General features: G+C 39.5%; 1 protein-coding gene across 4 annotated transcripts in view; it reads right to left on the minus strand.

Moving 5' to 3' along the window:
* Map7d2 (MAP7 domain containing 2) overlaps positions 1-21897 on the minus strand; it is an 82893-nt gene that overhangs the window by 20250 nt on the left and 40746 nt on the right. For 2 of the 4 annotated variants that reach the window (XM_029473680.2, XM_021153551.3), the window contains exons 4-8: positions 19146-19251; positions 18256-18354; positions 16400-16510; positions 8995-9125; positions 5931-6055 (exon numbers count right to left, since the gene is read on the minus strand). In XM_029473680.2, the coding sequence (XP_029329540.1) occupies positions 5931-6055; positions 8995-9125; positions 16400-16510; positions 18256-18354; positions 19146-19251 (572 nt within the window). The remainder of the gene's footprint in view (positions 1-5930; positions 6056-8994; positions 9126-16399; positions 16511-18255; positions 18355-19145; positions 19252-21897) is intronic. The other 2 variants (XM_029473683.2, XM_029473682.2) reach the window with 1 other exon arrangement.

A 21897-nucleotide genomic window follows, 5' to 3' on the forward strand; every position in this document is an offset into this window, starting at 1 on the left:
GGCAAATGAATGGAACTAGAAAATATCATCCAGAGTGAGGTAACCCAATCACAAAAGAACACACATGGCATGCACTCACTGATAAGTGGATATTAGCCCAGAAGCTCCGAATAACCAAGATACAATTCACAGATCACATGAAACTCATGAAGAAGGAAGACCAAAGTGTGGATGCTTCGGTCCTTTTTAGAAGGGGAACAAAATACTCATGGGAGGAAATATGGAGACAAGGTGTGGAGCAGAGACTGAAAGAAAGGCCATCCAGAGACTGCCCCACCTGGGGATCCATCCCATATACAGTCACCAAACCCAGACACTATTGCAGATGTCAAGAAGTGCTTGCTAGCCGGGCGTGGTGGCGCACGCCTTTAATCCCAGCACTTGGGAGGCAGAGGCAGGCGGATTTCTGAGTTCGAGGCCAGCCTGGTCTACAAAGTGAGTGCCAGGACAGCCAGGGCTACACAGAGAAATCCTGTCTCGAAAAAAAAAGAAGTGCTTGCTGACAGGAGCCTGATATAGCTGTCTCCTGAGAGGCTCTGCCAGAGCCTGACAAATACAGAGGCCGATGTTTGCAGCTAACCATTGAACTGAGCTCAGTGGAGGAGTTAGAGAAAGGACTTAAGGAGCTGAAGGGGTTTGCAACCCCATAGGAAGAACAACAATATCAACCAACCAGACCCCCCAGAGCTCCCAGGGACTAAACCACCAACCAAAGGGACCCATTGCTCCAGCCGCATATGTAGCTAAAGATGGCCTTGTTGGACATCAACAGGAGGAGAGGCCCTTGGTCCTGTGAAAGCTCAATGCCCCAGTGTATGGGAATGCGAGGGTGGGGAGGCAGGAATGGGAGGGTGGGTGGGGGAACACCCTCATAGAATCAGGGTGAGGGGGATGCAATAGGGGGTTCCTAGGGGGGATTGGGAAAGGGGATACCATTTAAAATGTAAATAAAATTTCAAAAAAAAAAAAAAAAACCGGAACAAGCCCTTCTACCCTTTAAGTGAGAATAGATTATTTGGGACAAAATTCTGTTTATATTCAACTATCCTAACCCCTCATTAATAAACAGAATATGCTAACATACATGAGCACACACACACACACACACACACACACACTGATAGAGAAATGTATAATGGGCAAGCAAAATCTAGAATAGTCTTTGAAATTCTCAATTTTATGTGTGTACAGAGTTTCCAGAACAGGTTGCCTCTATATATGCTTTTATGGATTTAGCACCCTGCTGGATACCATACAAGAGCTGAAATTCTTAAAGAAGACACAGTTGTTCTGGCAGGTTCCATGGCTTTCTGGAAAGACTGATTCACACCACTTTAAGCCAAGGGAACCCTGACAATGCTATTTGTTTCTAGTTCCCAGAAATAGGTTTCTAGCTGCATATGTATCGAAAGATGGCCTAGTCGGCCATCACTGGAAAAAGAGGCCCATTGGACTTGCAAACTTTATATGCCCCAATATAGGGGAATGCCAGGGCCAAAAGAATGGGAATGGGTGGGTAGGGAAGTGGGGGGCGCTATGGGGGACTTTTGGGATAGCATTGGAAATGTAACTGAGGAAAATATGTAATAAAAATATTAAAAATTAAAAAAAAAACCAAGTTGACAATGAAGATTCATAGTAAATAAAAGAATGCCTTTGTTTTTGAGGGACATATTGTCAGCAATTTACTTTCAAAAGTTCTGGGAGATAATGGAATATGTCTACTGATAGAGGGGATGACATGATAAAACAAATGTGGATGAAAGGGTACTTTTTTAATTCTTTAAAACTGAAATGAACTAAAGAGAAAGGCTTAAAAGTTGATCCAAATTCAAATGATCCTTTGATAAGACTTAAACATATAGTATTACAGAGTGGGTAAATACATATACCTATAGGACCAGGTATCTCTTTATGTTTTCAGTTATCCTTTACAGGGAAAAGTTCAGATAAAAATGCTCAGATAATAAAGCCTATTAACAAATGGTGGTGACAAAACACGGCTGAACTGCCAACACAGGGTGCCCTATGGTCACTTATCTATGGGAGTGGATAACCATATAGTGCACCTGCCAGAGAAGTCTATGGGAATGGCTCCTAGACAAAAACAATTAAATATCCCTGGGTTTCTATGAGCAAATGATTTAGAGCAATGAGATGCTTATTTTGACCTATGCAAAATACCTTTTTGTGCAAGTTACTTTTCTTCTTGTGATAAAATGTCTGACAAAAGTAATTTAGGAAAGACATGTGCTTTTTGTTTGTTTTGCTGGTTGGTTAATAGTATAACATGATGGTAAAAGCATTAGGCAGCTAGTCACATTGTATCTGCAGTCAGGAAACAACAATGAACATTGATGTTCAGCTTGCCAGCCCATGGAATGGTGCCATTCACATTTAGGGCATTTCTTTCTACCCCAAATAACATAGTCTAGAAACTCTCCCACAAACATACCGAGAGATGGAGAGATGACTCAGTGGTTAGGAACAGAAGACCTGGGTTCAATTCCTAGTACCTACATGACAGCATGTAACTTTAACTTCACTTCCACTCGATTCTGGGCTCCATGAGCACCACACACACTCTGGTGCACAGATATACATGTGGGCAAAGCACCCATGCATATTTAAATTAGAAAATGTCGATAATAAATAGAGTTTGCTTATGTGGGATACAATTTTTAATATCAAGTTTCTTTTTCTTGTCTTTCTTCAATACTGAATACATAAAACAAAGGTTATAAAATATATTAAGGTGTAAAGAATGAAATAGTAAGTGCCCACACGTCCACCATTTAATTCAGAAGAAAGGCACTGTCATTATGTTGAAAATTCCTGTGTGCCCCTTCCTTGTCTGATCCCCATCTTTCCTCATTCAAAGAATCCAGTATCTTCCTAAATTTTATGTATACCATGTTATTTTCATTAAAATTCATTTACCACATTTAATTCTGAAGAACATTGTTTAGGTAGTAATCTGGGAACTAAAAATAAATGAAATTTACCATTGACATTCTTTTTGTTTTGTTTTGTTTTTTGTTTTTGTTTTTTTCGAGACAGGGTTTCTCTGTATAGCCCTGGCTGTTCTGGAACTCACTCTGTAGACCAGGCTGGCCTTGAACTCAGAAATGTGGCTGCCGCTGCCTCCCAAGTGCGCTACCACACCCAGCTTTGGCCTAGAAATGTATATGATCCCTCTGCCTCAGCCTCCCAAGTGTAGTCTGGCTTTTCTGAACATTTTTATAACCAGAAACACTTGCTTCTCTTTAGACCTCTCAACTCTTTAACCAAAGTTAAGCATTCTTTTTTTTTCCTTCTCCCCGCTCTGTTTTATTTTCTTGGCTTATTTTTAGGTTAATCATTCATAGAAAGTTTTGAAATCTGAAATGTTCCATATTCCAAATTTTTTAAAGCATCATGCTACTGCTGAGAAATGCTCAGATTTCAAATAGTCAGATCAAGGATGCTTAACCAATTAAGTCTGTACATGCATCCCCAAGCCTGAGCAACTCTAAAATGTGAAGCATTCCTAGCTCTAATGAACTAAGACAGACACATACTGAGCATCTGTCCTATAACAATAAATACACCCCCCCCCAGGGTTCTGAAGAGGCCACCTCCTGTAGTCAGGCAGAACTCCCAGTGGAGGGATGGGGACACCAATCCACACACAAAGCTTTCAACCCAAAATTTATCCTGTCTAAAAGAGATTCAGGGATGAAGGATGGAACAGAGACTGAGGGAATAGCCAATCAATAACTGGTCCAACTTGAGACCCAGCCCATGGGTAAGCACCAATCCTTGACACTATTAATGATACTCTGCTTATGCTTGCAGACAGGAACCTAGCATAGCTGTTCCCTGAGAGGTTCCACCCAGTAGCTGACTACAACAGATTCAGATATCCACAGGTAAACATTGGATGGAGGTAGGGACTCTTGTGGAGGAGTTGGGGGAAGAATTAAAGGCCCTAAAGGGGACAGGAACTCTATAGGAAGACCAACAGAGTAAACTACCCTGGGACCTTGGGAGCTCTCAGAGACTGAACCACCAATCAAAGAACATACACAGGCTGGACCTAGGCCTCCCTGCTCATATGTAGCTCAGTCTCCGTGCAGGTGCCCAACAACTGGAGTGAGGGCTGTCCTTAAAGCTGTTGCCTGTCTGGGGAATCCATTCCCCAACAGGGCTGCTTTGTATGGCGTCAGTGGTAGAGGATGTGCCTAACCCTGCAGAGACTTGATGGGCCAGAGTATGGCAGTACCCAGGGTGTGGGCATCCTCTCAGGGAAGGGGATGGGGGATGGAGGATAGAATTGTGGGCAGCAATTGGGATGTTTAAAAAAAGAGACACGAAAGGATGTGGAACTGGAGACTCCAAGGTAGTGAGGAACAGCCTCATGAGAGTACCCAACAATGTCACCCTAAGGCCATTGTGAGGTCCTAGCCTGTTTTGCCAACAAGGGCCATATCAGGGTCCATGGCCCTTCAGTGGTAGGTCTGATATCACCAAAGGCCAGGCTGATATCCCTGGTCTGGACTATCACCTGGGCCCATGTTGATGTCTATGGTGATATGAATATAGGTATGGCCCCCACAGACTCAGGTGTTTGAATGATTCACACATAGGGATGGCACTATTAGGAGGTGTGGCCTACTTGGAGGAAATGTGTCAGACAGGCTTTAAGGTCTCCTATGGTCATGCTATGCCCTTAGATCAAGATGTAGAACTCTCTAGCACCATGTCTGCCTGCATTCTACCATGTTTCCTGCCATGATGATAATGGACTAAAACTCTGAAATTGTAAGCCAGCCCCAATTTAATGTATTTCTTTTTAAGAAAAAAAAAAAAGACCCTCTCCAGCCTCAAAGTAAGACCAGTAACTGAACATGACATGTTGATATAATGCAAACCAGCTTCAGATGAAGAAGGCTCCGACTGAGGCCTCATCCTCACTTCATATAGGTAGGTCTCCACTCAAATGTTACACTGAGGGATATATGCTCGAAATACTTGCATGAAGATGATCTTATGTAATCCTGCATAGAAAAACTTCTAAGTAACATTATACCTTTCCACTCTACTTCTGGATTAAGTTGTTACTGAGTCACTCTTTTTATTATTCCTATATGTGTGTTCATGAAGAGGGCATGTGTGCAATGGGACATGTGTAGTGGTCAGATGACAACTCCTTCCACTTTTAGGTGAGTTCCAGGGATCAAACTCAGGTAGCCAGGCTTTTATGGTAAGCACCTTTAGCAAGCAAACCATTTTACTGACCCACTGACCCTTCAACTGAATCACTCTTGTCAATTACTGTTGGTAAAATTTTTTAGTAACTTGGGACAATGATCATAAATTTGTTTTTTTATATTGTCCTTGTTGAGTTTATCTATCCCTAATGAAAATTATGTGTTTTATTTGAAAATATTGTGTTGTGTGATAACATATACCTATTATCTGAAGACTGTAGAATCAGAGACAGAAAGATCAGTTCAAGGTCACGAGAACTTGGTTTTGGAGACAAAATTGCTAAGCTCCAGTAATGAAAGATGGTGAGCAGAGGTGCCCACAAATAATGCAATCACTTCAATCTAGAGCTAGACATGGTTCATCAGAAGATAAAGGATAATTCCAGAGGGAATAAGGAAGAGAAAACAGAATTGAAGGCTTTAAAGAGAAAACGATGAACATATAATCTTGGCAAATATCAGTCCTATATATGTTACCAAGCAATGAACTTATAAATGGTCCTTCATTTATCCAGAAGATAGATAAGCATGGAGCACATACCTCAAAGGTAGACATTTGTCTTGCTCAACTCTTTTGCTGGTCATGCTTTTGGCAGAGCACAAGGCACAATGTTGGATGGAACCAAACTAAGTTTGACTATTAACCATCAGAGTTCTGGCAAGGGAAATATTGCTTACTTGGATTTCACAGGAGAAGACAACCTCTTGGAAATGTCTTCAGGAGGCTCGCATCTTCTCAGTGGGGACCCATGACCCCCAGAAGAAGCAGAAGTTGCCACTCGCCCCTTCTTCATTTTCTCCATCTGTAAGGGACAAAAAATATGATAGCCACAGCTCATGACTGGTACTACTTCTACAATTTGAAAAAACCCAGATCAGAGTGACACAGTTTTCTTACAGAAGTATCAATACATATGTAACATGAATCTTTGTAGAGACTTATGAAACCATGACATCATTATATTTAGGTCATCAAGTTGGAACAATAGTTTGTGCTTCAACATGGAGATCTTCTGCCCCACATTTTATTATCTTACCAAGAGGTAACAAACAGCATAACCAGATAGTGGCCCTAAATATATAGGAAGTGGAAAGAGTACAAAAACATACACCTGTAGCTCAGAAGTTTCTGGGTTCTGTGTCTGAAGTGCATGGTATTTTCAGCAATAAGGACGAACCTTCCACCTCTGAGGGCAACCAAGGCAACTCAAAAAAGGGCTTCCGGGCTGGTGAGATGGCTCAGCAGGTTAGAGCACCCGACTGCTCTTCCAAAGGTCCTTAGTTCAAATCCCAGCAACCACATGGTGGCTCACAACCATCTGTAATGAGATCTGACTCCCTCTTCTGGTGTGTCTGAAGACAGCTACAGTGTACTTACATATAATAAATAAATAAATTAAAAAAAAGGGCTTCCTATACTTGGTTATGTACTTAGGAATTACTAATATATTCATATCAGTATATTCATAGTCATATACACACATATATGTAACAATAAAGCTGGGTGTGGTGGTGCACGTCTTTAATCCAAGCACTCGGGAGGCAGAGGCAGGCATTTTTCTGAGTTTGAGGTCAGCCTGGTCTACAAAGTGAGTTCCAGGACAGCCAGGGTTATACAGAGAAACCCTGTCTCGAAAAAACAAAAATAAATAAATAAATAAATAAATAAATATCATGAATTTGAAAGAGAGCAAGGAGAAGTATATGGGAAGGCTTGGAGGGAAGAAAGAGAAGGTAGAAATGATGTAACTATAATTTCAAAAAATAATTTGAAACATTAAATTCATACAAACAAAACCATACATTTACTACAAAAGCTTTACCAGAAGGTGACTTTAATATCCAAGATGCTGAGTTGTAAACTCTGAGGCATACATGGTATATAATGCAGAGTGCAAAACACACATTTCTCTATTTTCCCCCTTACTTCTCTTGGCAGAAAGGAATGGGCATCACTGACTGGCCTGCAGAAACAGCCTCACCCTCTTTCCTTACTACACTTTTTTGTAACAAGTCCTCATTTGGCCCCCAGAAATGGCAACCTTCTTCCACAAATAGCCCACCTTACAGAAAATCTAAGAGTCAAAAACACCAGCTCCTATTTTAACCATCACAGGGCAAACACAAATTTGAAAAAAAATAAATGTTTTTATAAAATGTTCAACAGTGCTCAGGATAAGGTAGACTACTCAATGTAACATGGAAGTTCCTGAATTTGCTCTCTAAGACTACAAATAATAAAAATAATAATTAATAAAGCTAAAAGTTTCAATAGTATTTAGTAGTTTTAACGTAAATTTTATGTATTAACAATTGATACATAATAAAACACAACTGATTATATATATATTGATTCCTTCAACAGGTGGGGCTCAACTCCCTTTGTATTGAATAACAACAGATCTGAGGGACTTGTTTTTAATGGCCTGCTCTAAGAAAGGTCACAAGTAGGTTTGTGGAGAGGCTTGTGGAATGAGGAACTGAGCCTGTCCCTCCTTCAGTAGCCCTGTAATGAAATTCTCACAAGAGGCCCAATTAAGCCATCAGATGATATAGCTCTGGCCAGCATTCTGACAAAATCCTCATTAAATCTTGTACCAAAACCACCAAGCTCTTAATTGAGCTACCTTCAATTTCAAACCCAAGGAACTTAGGAATGAAGACATACTGTTTTTACTTTTTGTTTGTTTGTTTGTTTTTTTCGAGACAGGGTTTCTCTGTATTGCCCTGGCTGTCCTGGAACTCCCTTTGTAGACCAGGCTGGCCTCGAACCCAGAAATCCACCTGCCTCTACCTCCCAAGTGCTGGGCACCACCGCCCTGCTCATACTGTTTTTACTTAATCTGACAAGGTTTAGGGTACTTTACTATGTAGCAAATGATAACACAAATAATATGGCATATATAACTTCTTTCTTTCTTTCTCTCTCTCTTTCTTTCTTTTTCTTCCTTTCTTTCTTTCCTTCCCCTTCTCCCTTTCTCTTTCTTTTCTTTCCTTTTCTTCTCTCTCTCTTTCTTTCTTTCCTTCCTTCCCCTTCTCCCTTTCTCTCTTTTCTGTCTTTCTTTTCTGTCTTTCTTTTCTTCCTTCCTTCCCTCCCTCCCCTCCCCTCCCCTCCCCTCCCTTTCCTTTCCTTCCTCCCTTCCTTCCGAGACAAGGTTTCTCTGTATAGCTCTGGAACTCACTCTGTAGACTAGGCTGGCCTCGAACTCATAAATCCGCCTGCCTCTGCCTCCCAAGTGCTGGGATTAAAAGCATGCGCCACCACTGCCCAGCATAATTTCTTAATAAATACATAAAATTGAGGTAGCTGTTTAATAGTCTTTTCACTAACAGTGTCTGTATGACATAAACCACCATTCAAAGGCTATTGTAAATGAAGCTTGACCTAGAACCTCAGTTTTGTATGGCCTGGTTCTCAGGTTGTACACAGAGACAAGAATCCTAAAGCCAGATAGCCTGAGGAAGCAGAATGGGTCGCTGCAACTCTCCTTCTGACTCATGTCCCCTGGAAGAAAGGCTGTATTATCAAAACAATATCATCAGGAATCTGCTACAAGGCATTAAGCTTTAGAGGAATGCAAAAACATTTGATAATTTTCCAAAGTTTGATAAAAATTTAAACCAAATGCATCCTTTGAACAGGCCCTGGAGATAGATGGACAAAAGAGAGACCCCAGGTCAATGGTAGAAACAATCCCACTGTCAGACAAACTACAGAGTGAAGAAGAACACTTAAATTTACCTGTGAAGGCTCTCCTCCAGCCATGGCTCCCTTCCCAGCATCTCCCATGGCAGATATAGGCGTATTCTTCTTTTTCTCAGTGGTCCGGGTTGGAGAAGACTTGTATGAAGATTTGAGAGGGCTCCCGAGAGCTACACAAGGACAGGCATGGAATACTAGAGACTTACAGTACAATAACCAGAAAATAAAGGAAGTACAGATGGAAAAAGCAGGACAATCAGGGGTTAAAAAGAGCTTTTTAAAAAATGTAATGTTTAGTCCGCATTTAAAAAATATTATGGTTTTTCTACTGAATATACATTAGGACTCATCTTAGATAAGACTCAACAGTCCTTTTCATTTGAGTGGTTAATGTACTTTGGAGCTAAGACTTTGCCCTGCTATCTGATAGCTGGATTCCTTGGACAGGCTACTTAATGTCTAAGTCTAAGCCTCAATTGCCTTATACAGGCAGAACATAGACGTCCTGACTGCTGTCTGTGCAGGTTTGCTTACAAGGTTGAGTGAGCTTAGGTCAGTATCTAGGAGCTGAGATTTTAGGAAGGTTAATGACATTCACAGGTGAATGCTTTAAAAAAAAAAAAAACACCACAAACCCTGTTTGTAAAAAGAACACATTCTAAGTGTGTGAAGTTTGGATATTTGTTTAGTAGAGAGTATCTACATGACTAGACCCTGTTAAAAACCCAGGGCACTAAATCTTTAGGGTGCTTCCTCAGTTGGCAACACTATGTGTATGACTTTTCTAGGAGATCCTTAGAAACGTAGACCTGCTTTCTGCTCTACTTTTCATGCATTCTTCCTTTTGCAAACTTGGTTGGGTATCTTGCTATCATAATGAATTACAGCCAGGAGCTATGAGTCCTCTGAGTTGTACTGATGAATCACCAAACCCTGGTGTTCTTGGGGGCCCTAGAAACAATTGATATCAGAGGTGGGAATTGCTACAGTGACTCCAATTTAAAAAAATAAAGTAAAATCAATGTTTGGGGAAATGCGGGGGGGCATGGGGTAGAGTGAACCTGTGGTGCTGTGTGGCCATAGTGTTGTTGGTCATGGTATGAAACATCCAAGATATTCTCTGTTGTGAGAGGTGAAAAATTGCATACAGAATTTGAAGATAACTACTGCAACTCCAAGAGTGTTGCTTCAGGGGATTCTTTGGCTACTTTTGGCTATTCTACCTAAACTGGGGTTAAAAAATAATCAGTCAGGGAGTGGTTTTAGTTTTCTTCTTCAGTGGAAATGAGGAGGACCAACCTTTTCTTGTTTTTGTCTCAGTGGGTGTGTTGGAACTAAGTACTGAGACCAGAACAAGTTTCAAACTAATGTTTTGGATTTTTTTTTTACACTATTATTTTTGTCTAAAAATAGAGAGTGAAAAGACCTGAAAAGAAGAGATTTCCAGAAGAGATATACATTGGAATTTTAAAATTCAAATAGAGACTACTACAAATACAACCCTCCTAAACTGTGAAACATCCTGACTACTGCTGAAACACCTGGGTTATATAAATGTCTACAGGACATGCTCTATGTTGGCACCATCCAAAAAAAAAAAAAATCCAAGATGCTCTTCAGTGCTGGAATATGTACATTCTTTGCAAAAGATTGTCAAAGTGCATTATTACTATTTTCTGCTTGATTTTTAAAGGTAGTTTATAAAAATGGACTATCCAGCCCGACTCTCCTTACTTTCCCTTTTCCTCGTATATATCTAAGATTCCTTCTTTGAAAATTTAGGATTTGACTCTGAATAATCTGTAAACATGATATATCTTTCTGATTAAGATGATTTAATTTCGTCTATATATTCTTCTCCTCTTCCTCTCCCACCAATGAAGATATTTTGCCCTTTTTAAAAAGAGGCTTGTGCAAGTGTAGTGAATAATTGAGAAATCAAGTTTTGGATGCTGAATAGAATACAAAGGAAAAAAAAAGTCTGGTTATAGTGGCATGGGGGACATTGTCACAAAGATATTTGTAATCTTTGTTTTCCAGAATTGCTCTAAGAAGTTCTCTTCTTCCCACAATGCCTCTGCAAGCTACTGTGCACACAGATTTCTGAGTCTAGACTGAAATAACAGTGTTACTGAGATAACTATGAGGGGCCATTTTTTGGTATACTGCCATTACAGCACATTGATATACTATCCACACTCACCAGGTAGGTAGGCCAGTGTCACCAACAGAAGGGGACTTTGGGACTGATAGCCTTAGGCACCCTCGGGCAACTACAGTGCTGGAAAACTACAACAGGAATTCAGATTGGGGAGTGAGTCTCTTGATCAATGAAATCACCTGAATTGAAGGTGGTCAGGAAAGCTTCAACTTACTGGCCAGAGCTGGGCTGGAGCCAGGTGACAAAGATTCAGACGGAACAAGGAGACAGCATGGCTGACAGACCTTTAAGGTTAGTGGGATTTGATTGTACTTTTAAGGCCAGGTTATCTAAAGGTTACCTGTAAGATCACTGCCAAGGCTGGCCTTATCCTGTTGTGTGGGGTCGCCCTGGTTAAAGACATGGCAACGGGGTTAAGAGTATGGACTATTCAGAAGAGAGTGTTCAGATTTGACTGCTGGCCTTGGAAAAGCCAGCTTCTAAGGTGGGTCTCTGAACAATGCCTGGCAATGTAAGACTTTATCAAGGATCCCATCATTAGCTGGTGAGGAGATCATTTATTGTGCTTTAAACTGTATGTAAAAATAATCTGAAAATACACTTTCATTTCAAAAATACAATTTTTTTTGAGACAGGGTTTCTCTGTGTAGCCTTGGCTGTCCTGAACTCATTCTGTAGACCAGGCTGGCCTTGAACTCAGAAATCTGCCTGCCTCTGCCTCCCAAGTGCTGGGATTAAAGGCGTGCGCCACCACTGCCCAGCTCAAGAATACAAAATCTTGATACATATTGAACAAGGAGTTCACATGGTCACATCTCTGTACAAAAAATCAGCATCAAATATCTACCAAACTTCCCTGGTGGGCAGTTCATCCTTGTCTTAACTCACTTCAGTAAACACATCCTGAATGACTCCTGGAGAGACTCTGGAAGCTTGTGCCTTGTCTTTCCTAGACTTTGTCTTTCATTTTTCCCCCTTGGTGGATTCTCTTGTATACTGAACCTTCCGAGCAAATCTGAAGACCCCCTGAAACATTTCTCCTTTTAAGAATGAGGGTACTTCCTACTGGCTAAGAATTTAGGGTTACTGCTGAGGTAGAATCAGCACATCATATAATTTTCCCCTTTAAATGTCCAGTTCATTGATTTTAGTATATTCACAATCATAAACAAATTACAAATCATTTTAAGGCTCTCAAATGAAACCTTTTATCCATCAAGCAGTCATTAACCTTTCTTCCCTGCCTTCTATGTTAAACAGTAAACTACTGTCTGTCTCTAGGATTTACCTATTTCAAACATTCTATATAAGCAAACTCATGTAACTCGTGACATGTGTGCCTTCCATCTTTTACTTGGAATAGTTTCAAACTTCATCTATTAGGTATTATCTATCAGCATGACTTTCTTATTTAAAGCTGAACAATATTTTACTTTATAGATATGCTTCATTTTGTTTATCCATTCAAATTGTTTCCACTGGGGCTACTGTGAATAATGCTGCTGAGAACATTTACCCTTTAAGTGTTTTTAATTTTTCTGGCTCTGTATCTAGGAGTAGAAGTGCCACACCACACTGTAACCAATTAAGAGGTTTTATAGCCAGACAGGCACATACTGGAAATCTCAGGACTTGGGAGATAGAGGCAGAAAATTTGGGAGTTCAAGGCTAGCTTCAGCTACATTAGTGAAGTTGAGACCAGTCTGGACTACATGAGATCTTGTCTTCTCTGGTAAAAATAAGAACAGACCTATGTAGTCTGATGTAATTTTCACTGAATACACTATATCTTGGAATGTGGCCTTATATAGTCACTGTGCTGCTCATGTGCAAATGAAGAGAATGCTTACCCTCTTAAATTTTGACATCATGTTCTAATCGTATTCAATAAAGAAAGGTCACTGATAGTCTGATCCACTGCTTGTCAAACTTTAATATACAGGTTAGGGAGGGCCTCAGAGTTGGCCTTTCTACAAAGTTTCCATCACTGGTCCATGGATCACATTTCTGAGTAGCAAGGCTCTAGACATTTGTTGAGCTTTTATGCTGTGCCAACTACTGTGTAACCTTATTTATACTATGATCTCATTTAATCCTCATGACAATTTAATATTAAAATTTTGAGACACTATCGTGCTATATTGTCCAGACTGGCCTCAAACTCATGATCTTCCAACTTTGGCCTACTAAGTAGCTAACATTATAAGCATTTACCACAAGATGTGGCTTTCATTACAATAAATAAATAAATACTTCCACTTTCTATGAGCAAAAGTGAGTAGTCGCTGTGGTACTCCAAGGGGAATGATGTATATGCTATCCCCCCCCAATCTCCTAAGAAAATTCTAACCTCCATAGTCTATCAAGTTGATTTTCCACCTGATTCACATGTCACCAGTCATAAAATAATTTACTCACCTATATATTATTCAACTTTAAAACAAACAGCAACAGCAAAATACTGTCAGTCAGAAAACACTATTTAGTCATTGAAAACATTTTATAAAGGCAGCAAAAGAGAAGTAAGATGCAAAAATTCAGGAATTTTTTTTTCAAGGCTGATCAAAAATGTTTCAGAGCTGGGCGTGGTGGCACACGCCTTTAATCCCAGCACTCAGGAGGCAGAGGTAGTCAGATTTCTGAGTTCAAGGCCAACCTGGTCTACAAAGTGAGTTCCAGGACAGCCAGGGCTATACAGAGAAGCCCTGTCTTGAAAAACCAAAAAAAAAAAAAAAAAGTTTCAGAAATGTTCTTTGATTTCACAGCTTAGACTCTTTCACCTGAGCCATGGGCCTGCTCAAAGAGCATGTATGTATTTCTGCTGCTGGCTTAAAAAGGCTATGTGGTGTCAGCAGTCTTGGAAACAAGAAAGGTGTCTATGGAATTAAGGTGCATGCAATGAGCTGAGGGATGGAATTAAATTGAATTTTTAAAAGCAGAATTAAAATAAAAGAAAATAGTGTTTAAACAAGATAGTGAATGATAGCATTTAACATTTTGGTGGCAGAACAACTGTGAAAATAAAAATAACTCTAACAAAGGATGGTTTTGGAGTTTGTCCCAGTAAAATAAATAAATAAAACATCACTCAAGATTTTAGAGTTCATTCATTCATTCATTCTCTTGTGGCATCAGAATTAACTCAATACACTATTCCCTGAGCTGCACAGGTGAGCTCTAGGTGTGTAATGGTACACACCTATAATCACAGCATTTGTGGACTGAAGCAGAAAAATCCTATGTTTGATGCTAGCCTGAGCTACACAGTAAGAACCTGTCTCAAAAACAAAGCAAAGCAGAACAAAGAACAAGCTCAGTGAGCGGTACTAGATGGCAAGAATTAACCCCACTTCCCAAAGTTATCTGAACTCCCTTACTAAGTACATATAACACTGGAAAAACAAAGATCATGCCCAACTTTACTAATTTTAAACTAATTTTACACTTTCTTAGAGGCCTGCTCTTTTCCAAAGAAGAAATGGAGGGGGAGTGGATCTAGGGGAGAGGAGAGGTGGAGAGGTGCTGAGACGAACAGAAGGAGAGGAAACTGTAGTTGGAATGTCTTGTGTGAGAGAAGAATGTATTTTCAATAAAAAATTTTAAAAATATATAAAAGAAATATTTTAGAATGCTGATTTTTTTAAAAATGAAAAGTGCCTTCATATAATAGTAGAAAGAGAAATTCTTTCCTCTGCTTTTAATTTTTTAGGTAAGGTCAAAATTACAGGAGTACAAAGCCAGCCTGGACCATAGAATGAGATGCTGCCTCAAAAAGAAAAGCAAAGTCAACAACAAAATATCAAAAAAAAGAAAAGAAAATCTAACAACTAAAATGTTTTGGTTTAGGGATATATGACGATAGATATTGTTTAGATGCCTATTTAGTAAATGGTATGGAGATTAAAAATTTTCAATCTAGAATATACACACAAGCAGATAATTCAGTTGTCAATCATGAAATGGCATGTTTATGTTTACATGTTTATCAATGCAAAAAATGAATTTAAGATCAACCTATGACCACGTGATCTAATGAACATGTGGAATGTGTTCCCTAAAGGAATAGTCATAGAGTTAAAAGTGTTAAGTATTTTCTTTTCAAACTCTTCCTTCCTTCCTTCCTTCCTTCCTTCCTTCCTTCCTTCCTTCCATGTTTCGAGCAGTTACTCGTAAACGGACATCAGAAATGAACAGCATTATGACACTTCTGGGAACTCTACTACATATATCATGCCTCTGGGATGTGGGGATAAAATCAATGCCAGAGAGTACCAATCAGGAAAGGCCTACCTACCATACCAGCCTTGTCCAATCACAGACCTCTTCTTGCTCACCCCTTGGTGATGTCCTGACAACCTCAACAGTCTTGTAATACCTGACTTTCCTTCATCTGTGTTTTAGGATGTTCCTGTTACACAAGAAGAGACCTTTCTTTCTTAACCTATGTATGCTAAAAGGCAAAAATTCAGGGCTCCAGTGACTCTTCCAAGCCTTCATTAGAACATAGATGCTATTAAGTCTACTTAGGTTCTGAAAGTAGTGGATGTCCCTCTATCTACTGTCTCCCAAAACAAAATACTGCCTTAAAAGGTTGTTCATGTTTTACCTTTGTAAAAAAGCATCCACTTCTTTCTGTATTATTGTTTTCATTTATAAAATAGGCAGGCCTACAAACCATGAATGACTTCACAGTCCTATTTTTTTCTCTTATCAACTCTTCTAGAAAACTCTGACTAATCAATTCTACTCTAGCTAATCAATTATATCACTGACATAGCAGGTTCTTTCTTTCTTTCTTTCTTTTTTTTTTTTTTTTTAGTATTTTTGAGACAGGGTTTCTCTGTGTAGCCCTGGCTGTCCTGGAACTCACTCTGTAGACCAGGCTGGCCTCGAACTCAGAAATCCGCCTGCCTCTGCCTCCCAAGTGCTGGGATTAAAGGCGTGCACCACCATGCCCAGCTACCTAGTAGGTTCTTTAAACAAAACAAAACAAAACAAAACAAAACAAAACAAAACAAAACAAAACAAAACAAAACTCCTCTATGCTCTGTGAAATAGGTTCTGGCAAATTAGAATACTGTCAATTCCTAATAATTAATAATGACCTTTCTTTATGGAACAAAGTGCTAACTTTCCAAAGTCCTGTAAGCCAAACCCTAGAGAGGTTAAGACAGTGGTAAGTCTTACAGAAGGCTAGAAAGGAGACTTTCACAAAGGGCAGTGTTAAGACGCTCACACCAGAAAGAAGCAAACTGGAGAGACAAGGTCTACCCATTCACTTGCCTCGGTCTGGGGAATAAGATATTGCCACGGTGGATGAAGACAGGTGTTTACTCATAGGAGACTCCGTCTGCTTTGGCAAATTCATGGTTGATGTTGAAAGTTTGTCACATGCTGCAGAGAAATGCATTAAAGACATTGGTTTTCTATCACTGTCGCCTGTGAAATCATATCTCAAAGTGTCCTTCCTGTCCTCATCCACACATGTTCAGTGGTACTCCACTGCAGCACAGCTCACTGCTTTCATTATCTTAAGCTGGAAATGTTCAGGCAACAGCAGTCACCGGTTTGCAATTTCTTCGCTGTGCTCTTCTCTTTAAATGTCAAACTCATTCTAATACTCAGCTAAAAACATGCTAATCCCATCCGGTATTTTCTTGTGTCCAGAGACTTTTAAACACATCCACATCAAACAAAAACAAAACTAACCTAGACCCAGGGACAACAGTTATTAGAACTATCTAACACCTTGAATAAAACTATATGTGCCGAAACAGAACATTTCCTGGAGGTTATTTGAGGCTCAGGTTGGAAAAAGAATGTAACTTGTAATGCAGTTTGTGTTTAAAGTAGCACTAACTTAGCAGTGGTAGATTTTCTTCCTATTTTTAAGAGAAGGCATCAAAATGGCTCCTCTGCAAATGTTTTAACAGTATAGTAAGAATTTAAACATCTGACCCTAGATTTGGTGTTCTTATGTTTTCTGTCATTGTTCTAGATTAGCTTCTAAATTAAATCATTACAACCAAAAGAAAAGTACTAGCCGTGCTCTGTGAATCTGTGTTAGAACCTGAGGCAAAAGTAAAACTACCCATGCATTCCTATCAAGGAAGCTAACACCTAATATTTTCAAAATTTAACTCATGCTTTCAAATGAGAGAATTCCTCATATCTGACTATTTCTGCTGACCAAGTGGTTTAATTTTTATAAGTTCAGCATTAAAATATTCTTTCATCTTGCTATTTTTGGCATTCATATAGGTGGTATGTGTGAGTCACTCAGCTCACCTTGTTACTAGCTTTACTATGGGGAAAAGCAAGTGTCAAGCTATAACGCAAACTCTGTGCTACTTAGCACTACCAATAAGGATAGTCTGTATCAAAGGGATACGAGAAAGCCAAGATATTTATTCTTACTATTAAAATATCTTTCTACAGTGCTCATAAGTATCATATCCCTTCTATATCTCATTTTCAGTTTACCAGTCAAATATACAGCATTTCTAAAGCCATTATTAAATGAAAACAAAGTTTTGCTAGTTCTATTCTTAATCTAGACCATGGAAATTTTTCATGTTTATATTTTCTATGTTTTGTAGTTTTAGACAGAGAGATAGAATGTCTGGCAGAAAGCCAAATTGTCTGACTCTGTAGACTCTCCATGGTAGTACCGATGAATTCCCTACCACTGTCTCTCAAACACTTCTCCAGAAATTCATCACATTAACCAAGCCCAAGCATTCTATTCAGAATCTGTGATTTCTGTTTTTTTACAAGAAGTAAAAAAAGTACTTTGCTACTTAAAAGTAAAACAAGATGACTAATGAGACTCTAAATGCACAAAAGCCAAATATTGATGAGATTTTTTTAAAGGCAGAAGTTAGTGAGCTGAGGATGAAATGTCTTCGGGACACTAAGATAGAAGGCATGCAGCACTGTGATGACAAAGGAACAAAAAACATATGGGCATGTCGTTCACAGCTCTAGGGGGAAAAGTCATGACAAGTCAGACCAAGAAATCAATTGTGAAAGTGATTTCACTTTTGAGTGACTTCACAATTGAGACAGACACAGTGATGGAGGAGGGTGATCAGAACAGTTGTCACAGAACACTATGGCATGGTGATGCTCGTGTATACCGTAGGTGGACTCGGCAGCAGCTGTAGTGGTCCCTGTGTCCGAAGGGGGGGTGCTGGTTGCTAAAGTTAGAGGAAGGGGTGGGGTATTTTCTGATTCACCTACACAGAAAAAAATCAGAGCAAAGAGAGGTAAAAGAAAAAGTTCCAATTTGTTGCTGCATTTTAGTTTTTAATAAAGAAATTAGAAAAGTAACAAATGAATTATTGCCTTTTCAAAAGAAAAAAAATGTATTCATTGCCAAATGGTTAAAAATCACAAGATGGCAAAGTCAAGAGTCAGTAATTTACAATCTGCTCTCAGAAAGAGGTAGTATACAACTCCTGTATAATAGAATACTGAGATTATTGAAACAAACTATGACATTGAAAAGAGGGGAAAGTCATCCTGATAGTAGTAATAATCCATAAGTTAGGTCTTTGAAGATTTAAAGATGATTATGAATTAGATAGTAAAGTAAGTTAAGTTCCTTTAAAATAAAATCAGAGCAACAAACAGGGAAAAAAAAAAAAAAAAGGAAACCGCCCAGCCCTTCTTAGAGAGTAACTGCTGCTTTAACAGGCATATCTAGAGCTGTGACTGTGCCTTCTGCTATTTCCCTCTCCTAAAATGAGACTGTTTTTGGACCTGTGTGCTCAGTTCAGCTACCAGGCTCTATATTTATTTTCTCTACTTTTCTTTCACTCTTCCCTAAAGCCCAGTATTCATGCTTCGAGTACCTGATAGCAAAAAGAATGACAGCTCTCCACTATGAGAAATGCATACACATACACGAAGCATGGCAGTTTAAGAATCTTAAAAGCTGTGCACAGGATCTTCCAATCCTGCAGACATCAGTCACTCCTGAGATCCCCTACAGGGCCCTGCAATGCAGAGATAGTATTAGACTCACCATCACGTCCGCCAGGCCCTGGTGATCCTGCCCATGAACACTTCTTCTTCAGCTCTAGCTGCTGTGTACGCTCCAGGGACCGGCGCATCATTGCTTCCAGGCGCTCCTGCCCAATTTACAAAAGGTGTAGAATTTTAGCAGAAACAGTATGAACCATTCAGCTGCACTGCAGTGCCGCTGTCTTAGTGCTCCAGAAGAGGCACCAAAAGAGGCTTTCTGTGCTCAGCATCCCAAAGCCAGGCACATGTGCTCTCTTCAGCACACCAGTACCTTTGTGCTGGGGTGGAGAGGAAACAATACAGCTAGGCTAGTGCTGGCTCTCCAACCACACACTGTGAACATTGTGTCCTGTCCTGTCTGTCTCCTCCCTCTCCTCCCTGGGGAGAAATTGTTGCTATGCCAGCTCCACTTGCTCATGAATAATGCTCAATAAGCATTAACTCTTTCAAGCCTGTCTTAAGTCTGGTTAAGAAATTTGATCCTGGTACCAAATATAGCCTTTATAATTGAAAGCATAACCTATTCCCCATTTGAGGAAATTTAAATTAAAGTATAGTTTGAAAATTTTCAGCCTTGTATATAACTTTTAAGGACAGCATTTGATTTTGAAACCTATTTTGTAATGTCCCATTTTCATCTTTGGACTCTGTTTCAACATTGTAATAATTTTCTGCTCATATTACTCTTAAGAAAATATTGCATAGTCCAAGATTTGACAAAGGTACAGAGACTTCTGGCTACAAAATAATATACCCATGCCTTGCCATAGTTAGGTGTATGTGTGTAGGTGGCAGGGACTAAGTAATTTTTAATTAGAAAATAAAATCAATCACCGGGCTTCTCTCCTAAAGGAGGATTTATCAAATTATCCATATTAACTAAACTGTTACTTTCATAAAGTTGTCCTTGACAGTGAACTGAAGGTGTTCTAATTCTGCACCTTCACTAGCTCAATGACAATGCAAAATACTCGTTCTATGCCTTGCCTCTACTAGAGAAGCCTAAGGTAAGAGTGGCCTTTTTACCGGTTGGGACAGAACCCAGATGTCCCTCAACAGAGGAATGGATACAGAAATTATGGTACATTTACACAATGGAGTACTACTCAGCTATTAAAAAGAATGAATTTATGAAATTCCTAGCCAAATGGATTGACCTGGAGGGCATCATCTTGAGTGAAGTAACACAATCACAAAGGAACTCACACAATATGTATTCATTGATAAGTGGATATTAGCCCAAAACTTAGGATACCCAAGATATAAGATACAATTTGATAAACGCATGAAACTCAAGAAGAATGAAGACCAAAGTGTGGACACTGTGCACCTTCTTAGAATTGGGAACAAAACACCCAGGGAAGGAGTTACAGAGTCAAAGTTCATAGCTGTGATGAAAGGATGGACCATTTAGAGACTGCTGTATCCAGGGATCCGTCCCATAATCAGCTTCTAAACGCTGACACCATTGCATACACTAGCAAGATTTTGCTGAAAGGACCCAAATATAGCTGTCTCTTGTGAGACGATGCCGGGGCCTAGCAAACACAGGAGTGGATGTTCACAGTCAGCTATTGGATGTATCACAGGGCTCCCAATGGAGAAGCTAGAGAAAGTACCCAAGGAGCTAAAGGGATCTGCAACCCTATTGTTGGAACAACATGATGTACTAACCAGTATCCCGGAGCTCTTGTCTCTAGCTGCATATGTATCGAAAGATGGCCTAGTCAGCCATCAATGGAAAGAGAGGCCCATTGGACTTGCAAACTTTATATGCCCCAATATAGGGGAATGCCAGGGCCAAAAGAATGGGAATGGGTGGGTAGGGAAGTGGGGGGCGCTATGGGGGACTTTTGGGATAGCATTGGAAATGTAATTGAGGAAAATATGTAATAAAAATATTAAAAATCAAAAAAAAAAAAAAAAGAGTGGCCAGTACATTTCAGTAGTCTGGGAGTAGACTAACCCTATTGGACTCCAAAATACATAGCTAGAATTTTTGATGGCTTATAAAAATAGGCAAAAAAAAATCATTTAGGACAGCAAGAACTGAGTAATCATGACTTAAGCACTTGTGTTCTAGTTTGGAGTCAAGTACTTTCCAGTCATGAGTGTACATTTCTTGGATGTCCTTTCCTGATGTCCTTGAACCATTAAGTTCTGATGACTAGCACTGATGGTCTTCCAGATAAACATTGGAACTAGGAGGGAATAGAAATTTACAACACTGGATGAGTGAAATATGGTCACATGAGACTTAGACTAAATAGAATTTTATTACATGAATTTAAACAAAAAGTACTTAACTAGCAGCCTAATTTGTTTTAAACATGTTACCCTAGAATAAATTCAATTCAGGATGAGTTGTGGTAGATTTTCTACATGTCAAAAGGATCAGAAGGACCTCTTAAGATAGTTACTAATATATTAAGGGGACACAGAACAAAGACTGCTGGAACCAGCCTTATTACTGAGCAGTTATAATTCTGAGGAGGCAGAATTATAAAGAACTGCTTGTTCTCCTAAAGCTAGACATACCCCTGGCGAACTTAGGAAGGAAAAAAAAACAACTTCAGAAAAATCTATTCATTACTAACCACCGTCAATTTCCCAAGCAGCTCTGAATTACAAAAGTGGAGCCTTGTTCCTTTAGACTCTGAGTAGACTTGTGATCCACTTTTTAGCCCTCTGATTATTTTACATTTCTGCCCTTCAATTTCCTCACCTATAAAATGAAGATACTATTATTTATG

The sequence above is a fragment of the Mus caroli genome, unplaced genomic scaffold, assembly GCF_978045245.1.
Source record: "Mus caroli unplaced genomic scaffold, Mus_caroli_1 scaffold_5, whole genome shotgun sequence".
In the NCBI taxonomy this organism is placed as follows: domain Eukaryota; kingdom Metazoa; phylum Chordata; class Mammalia; order Rodentia; family Muridae; genus Mus; species Mus caroli.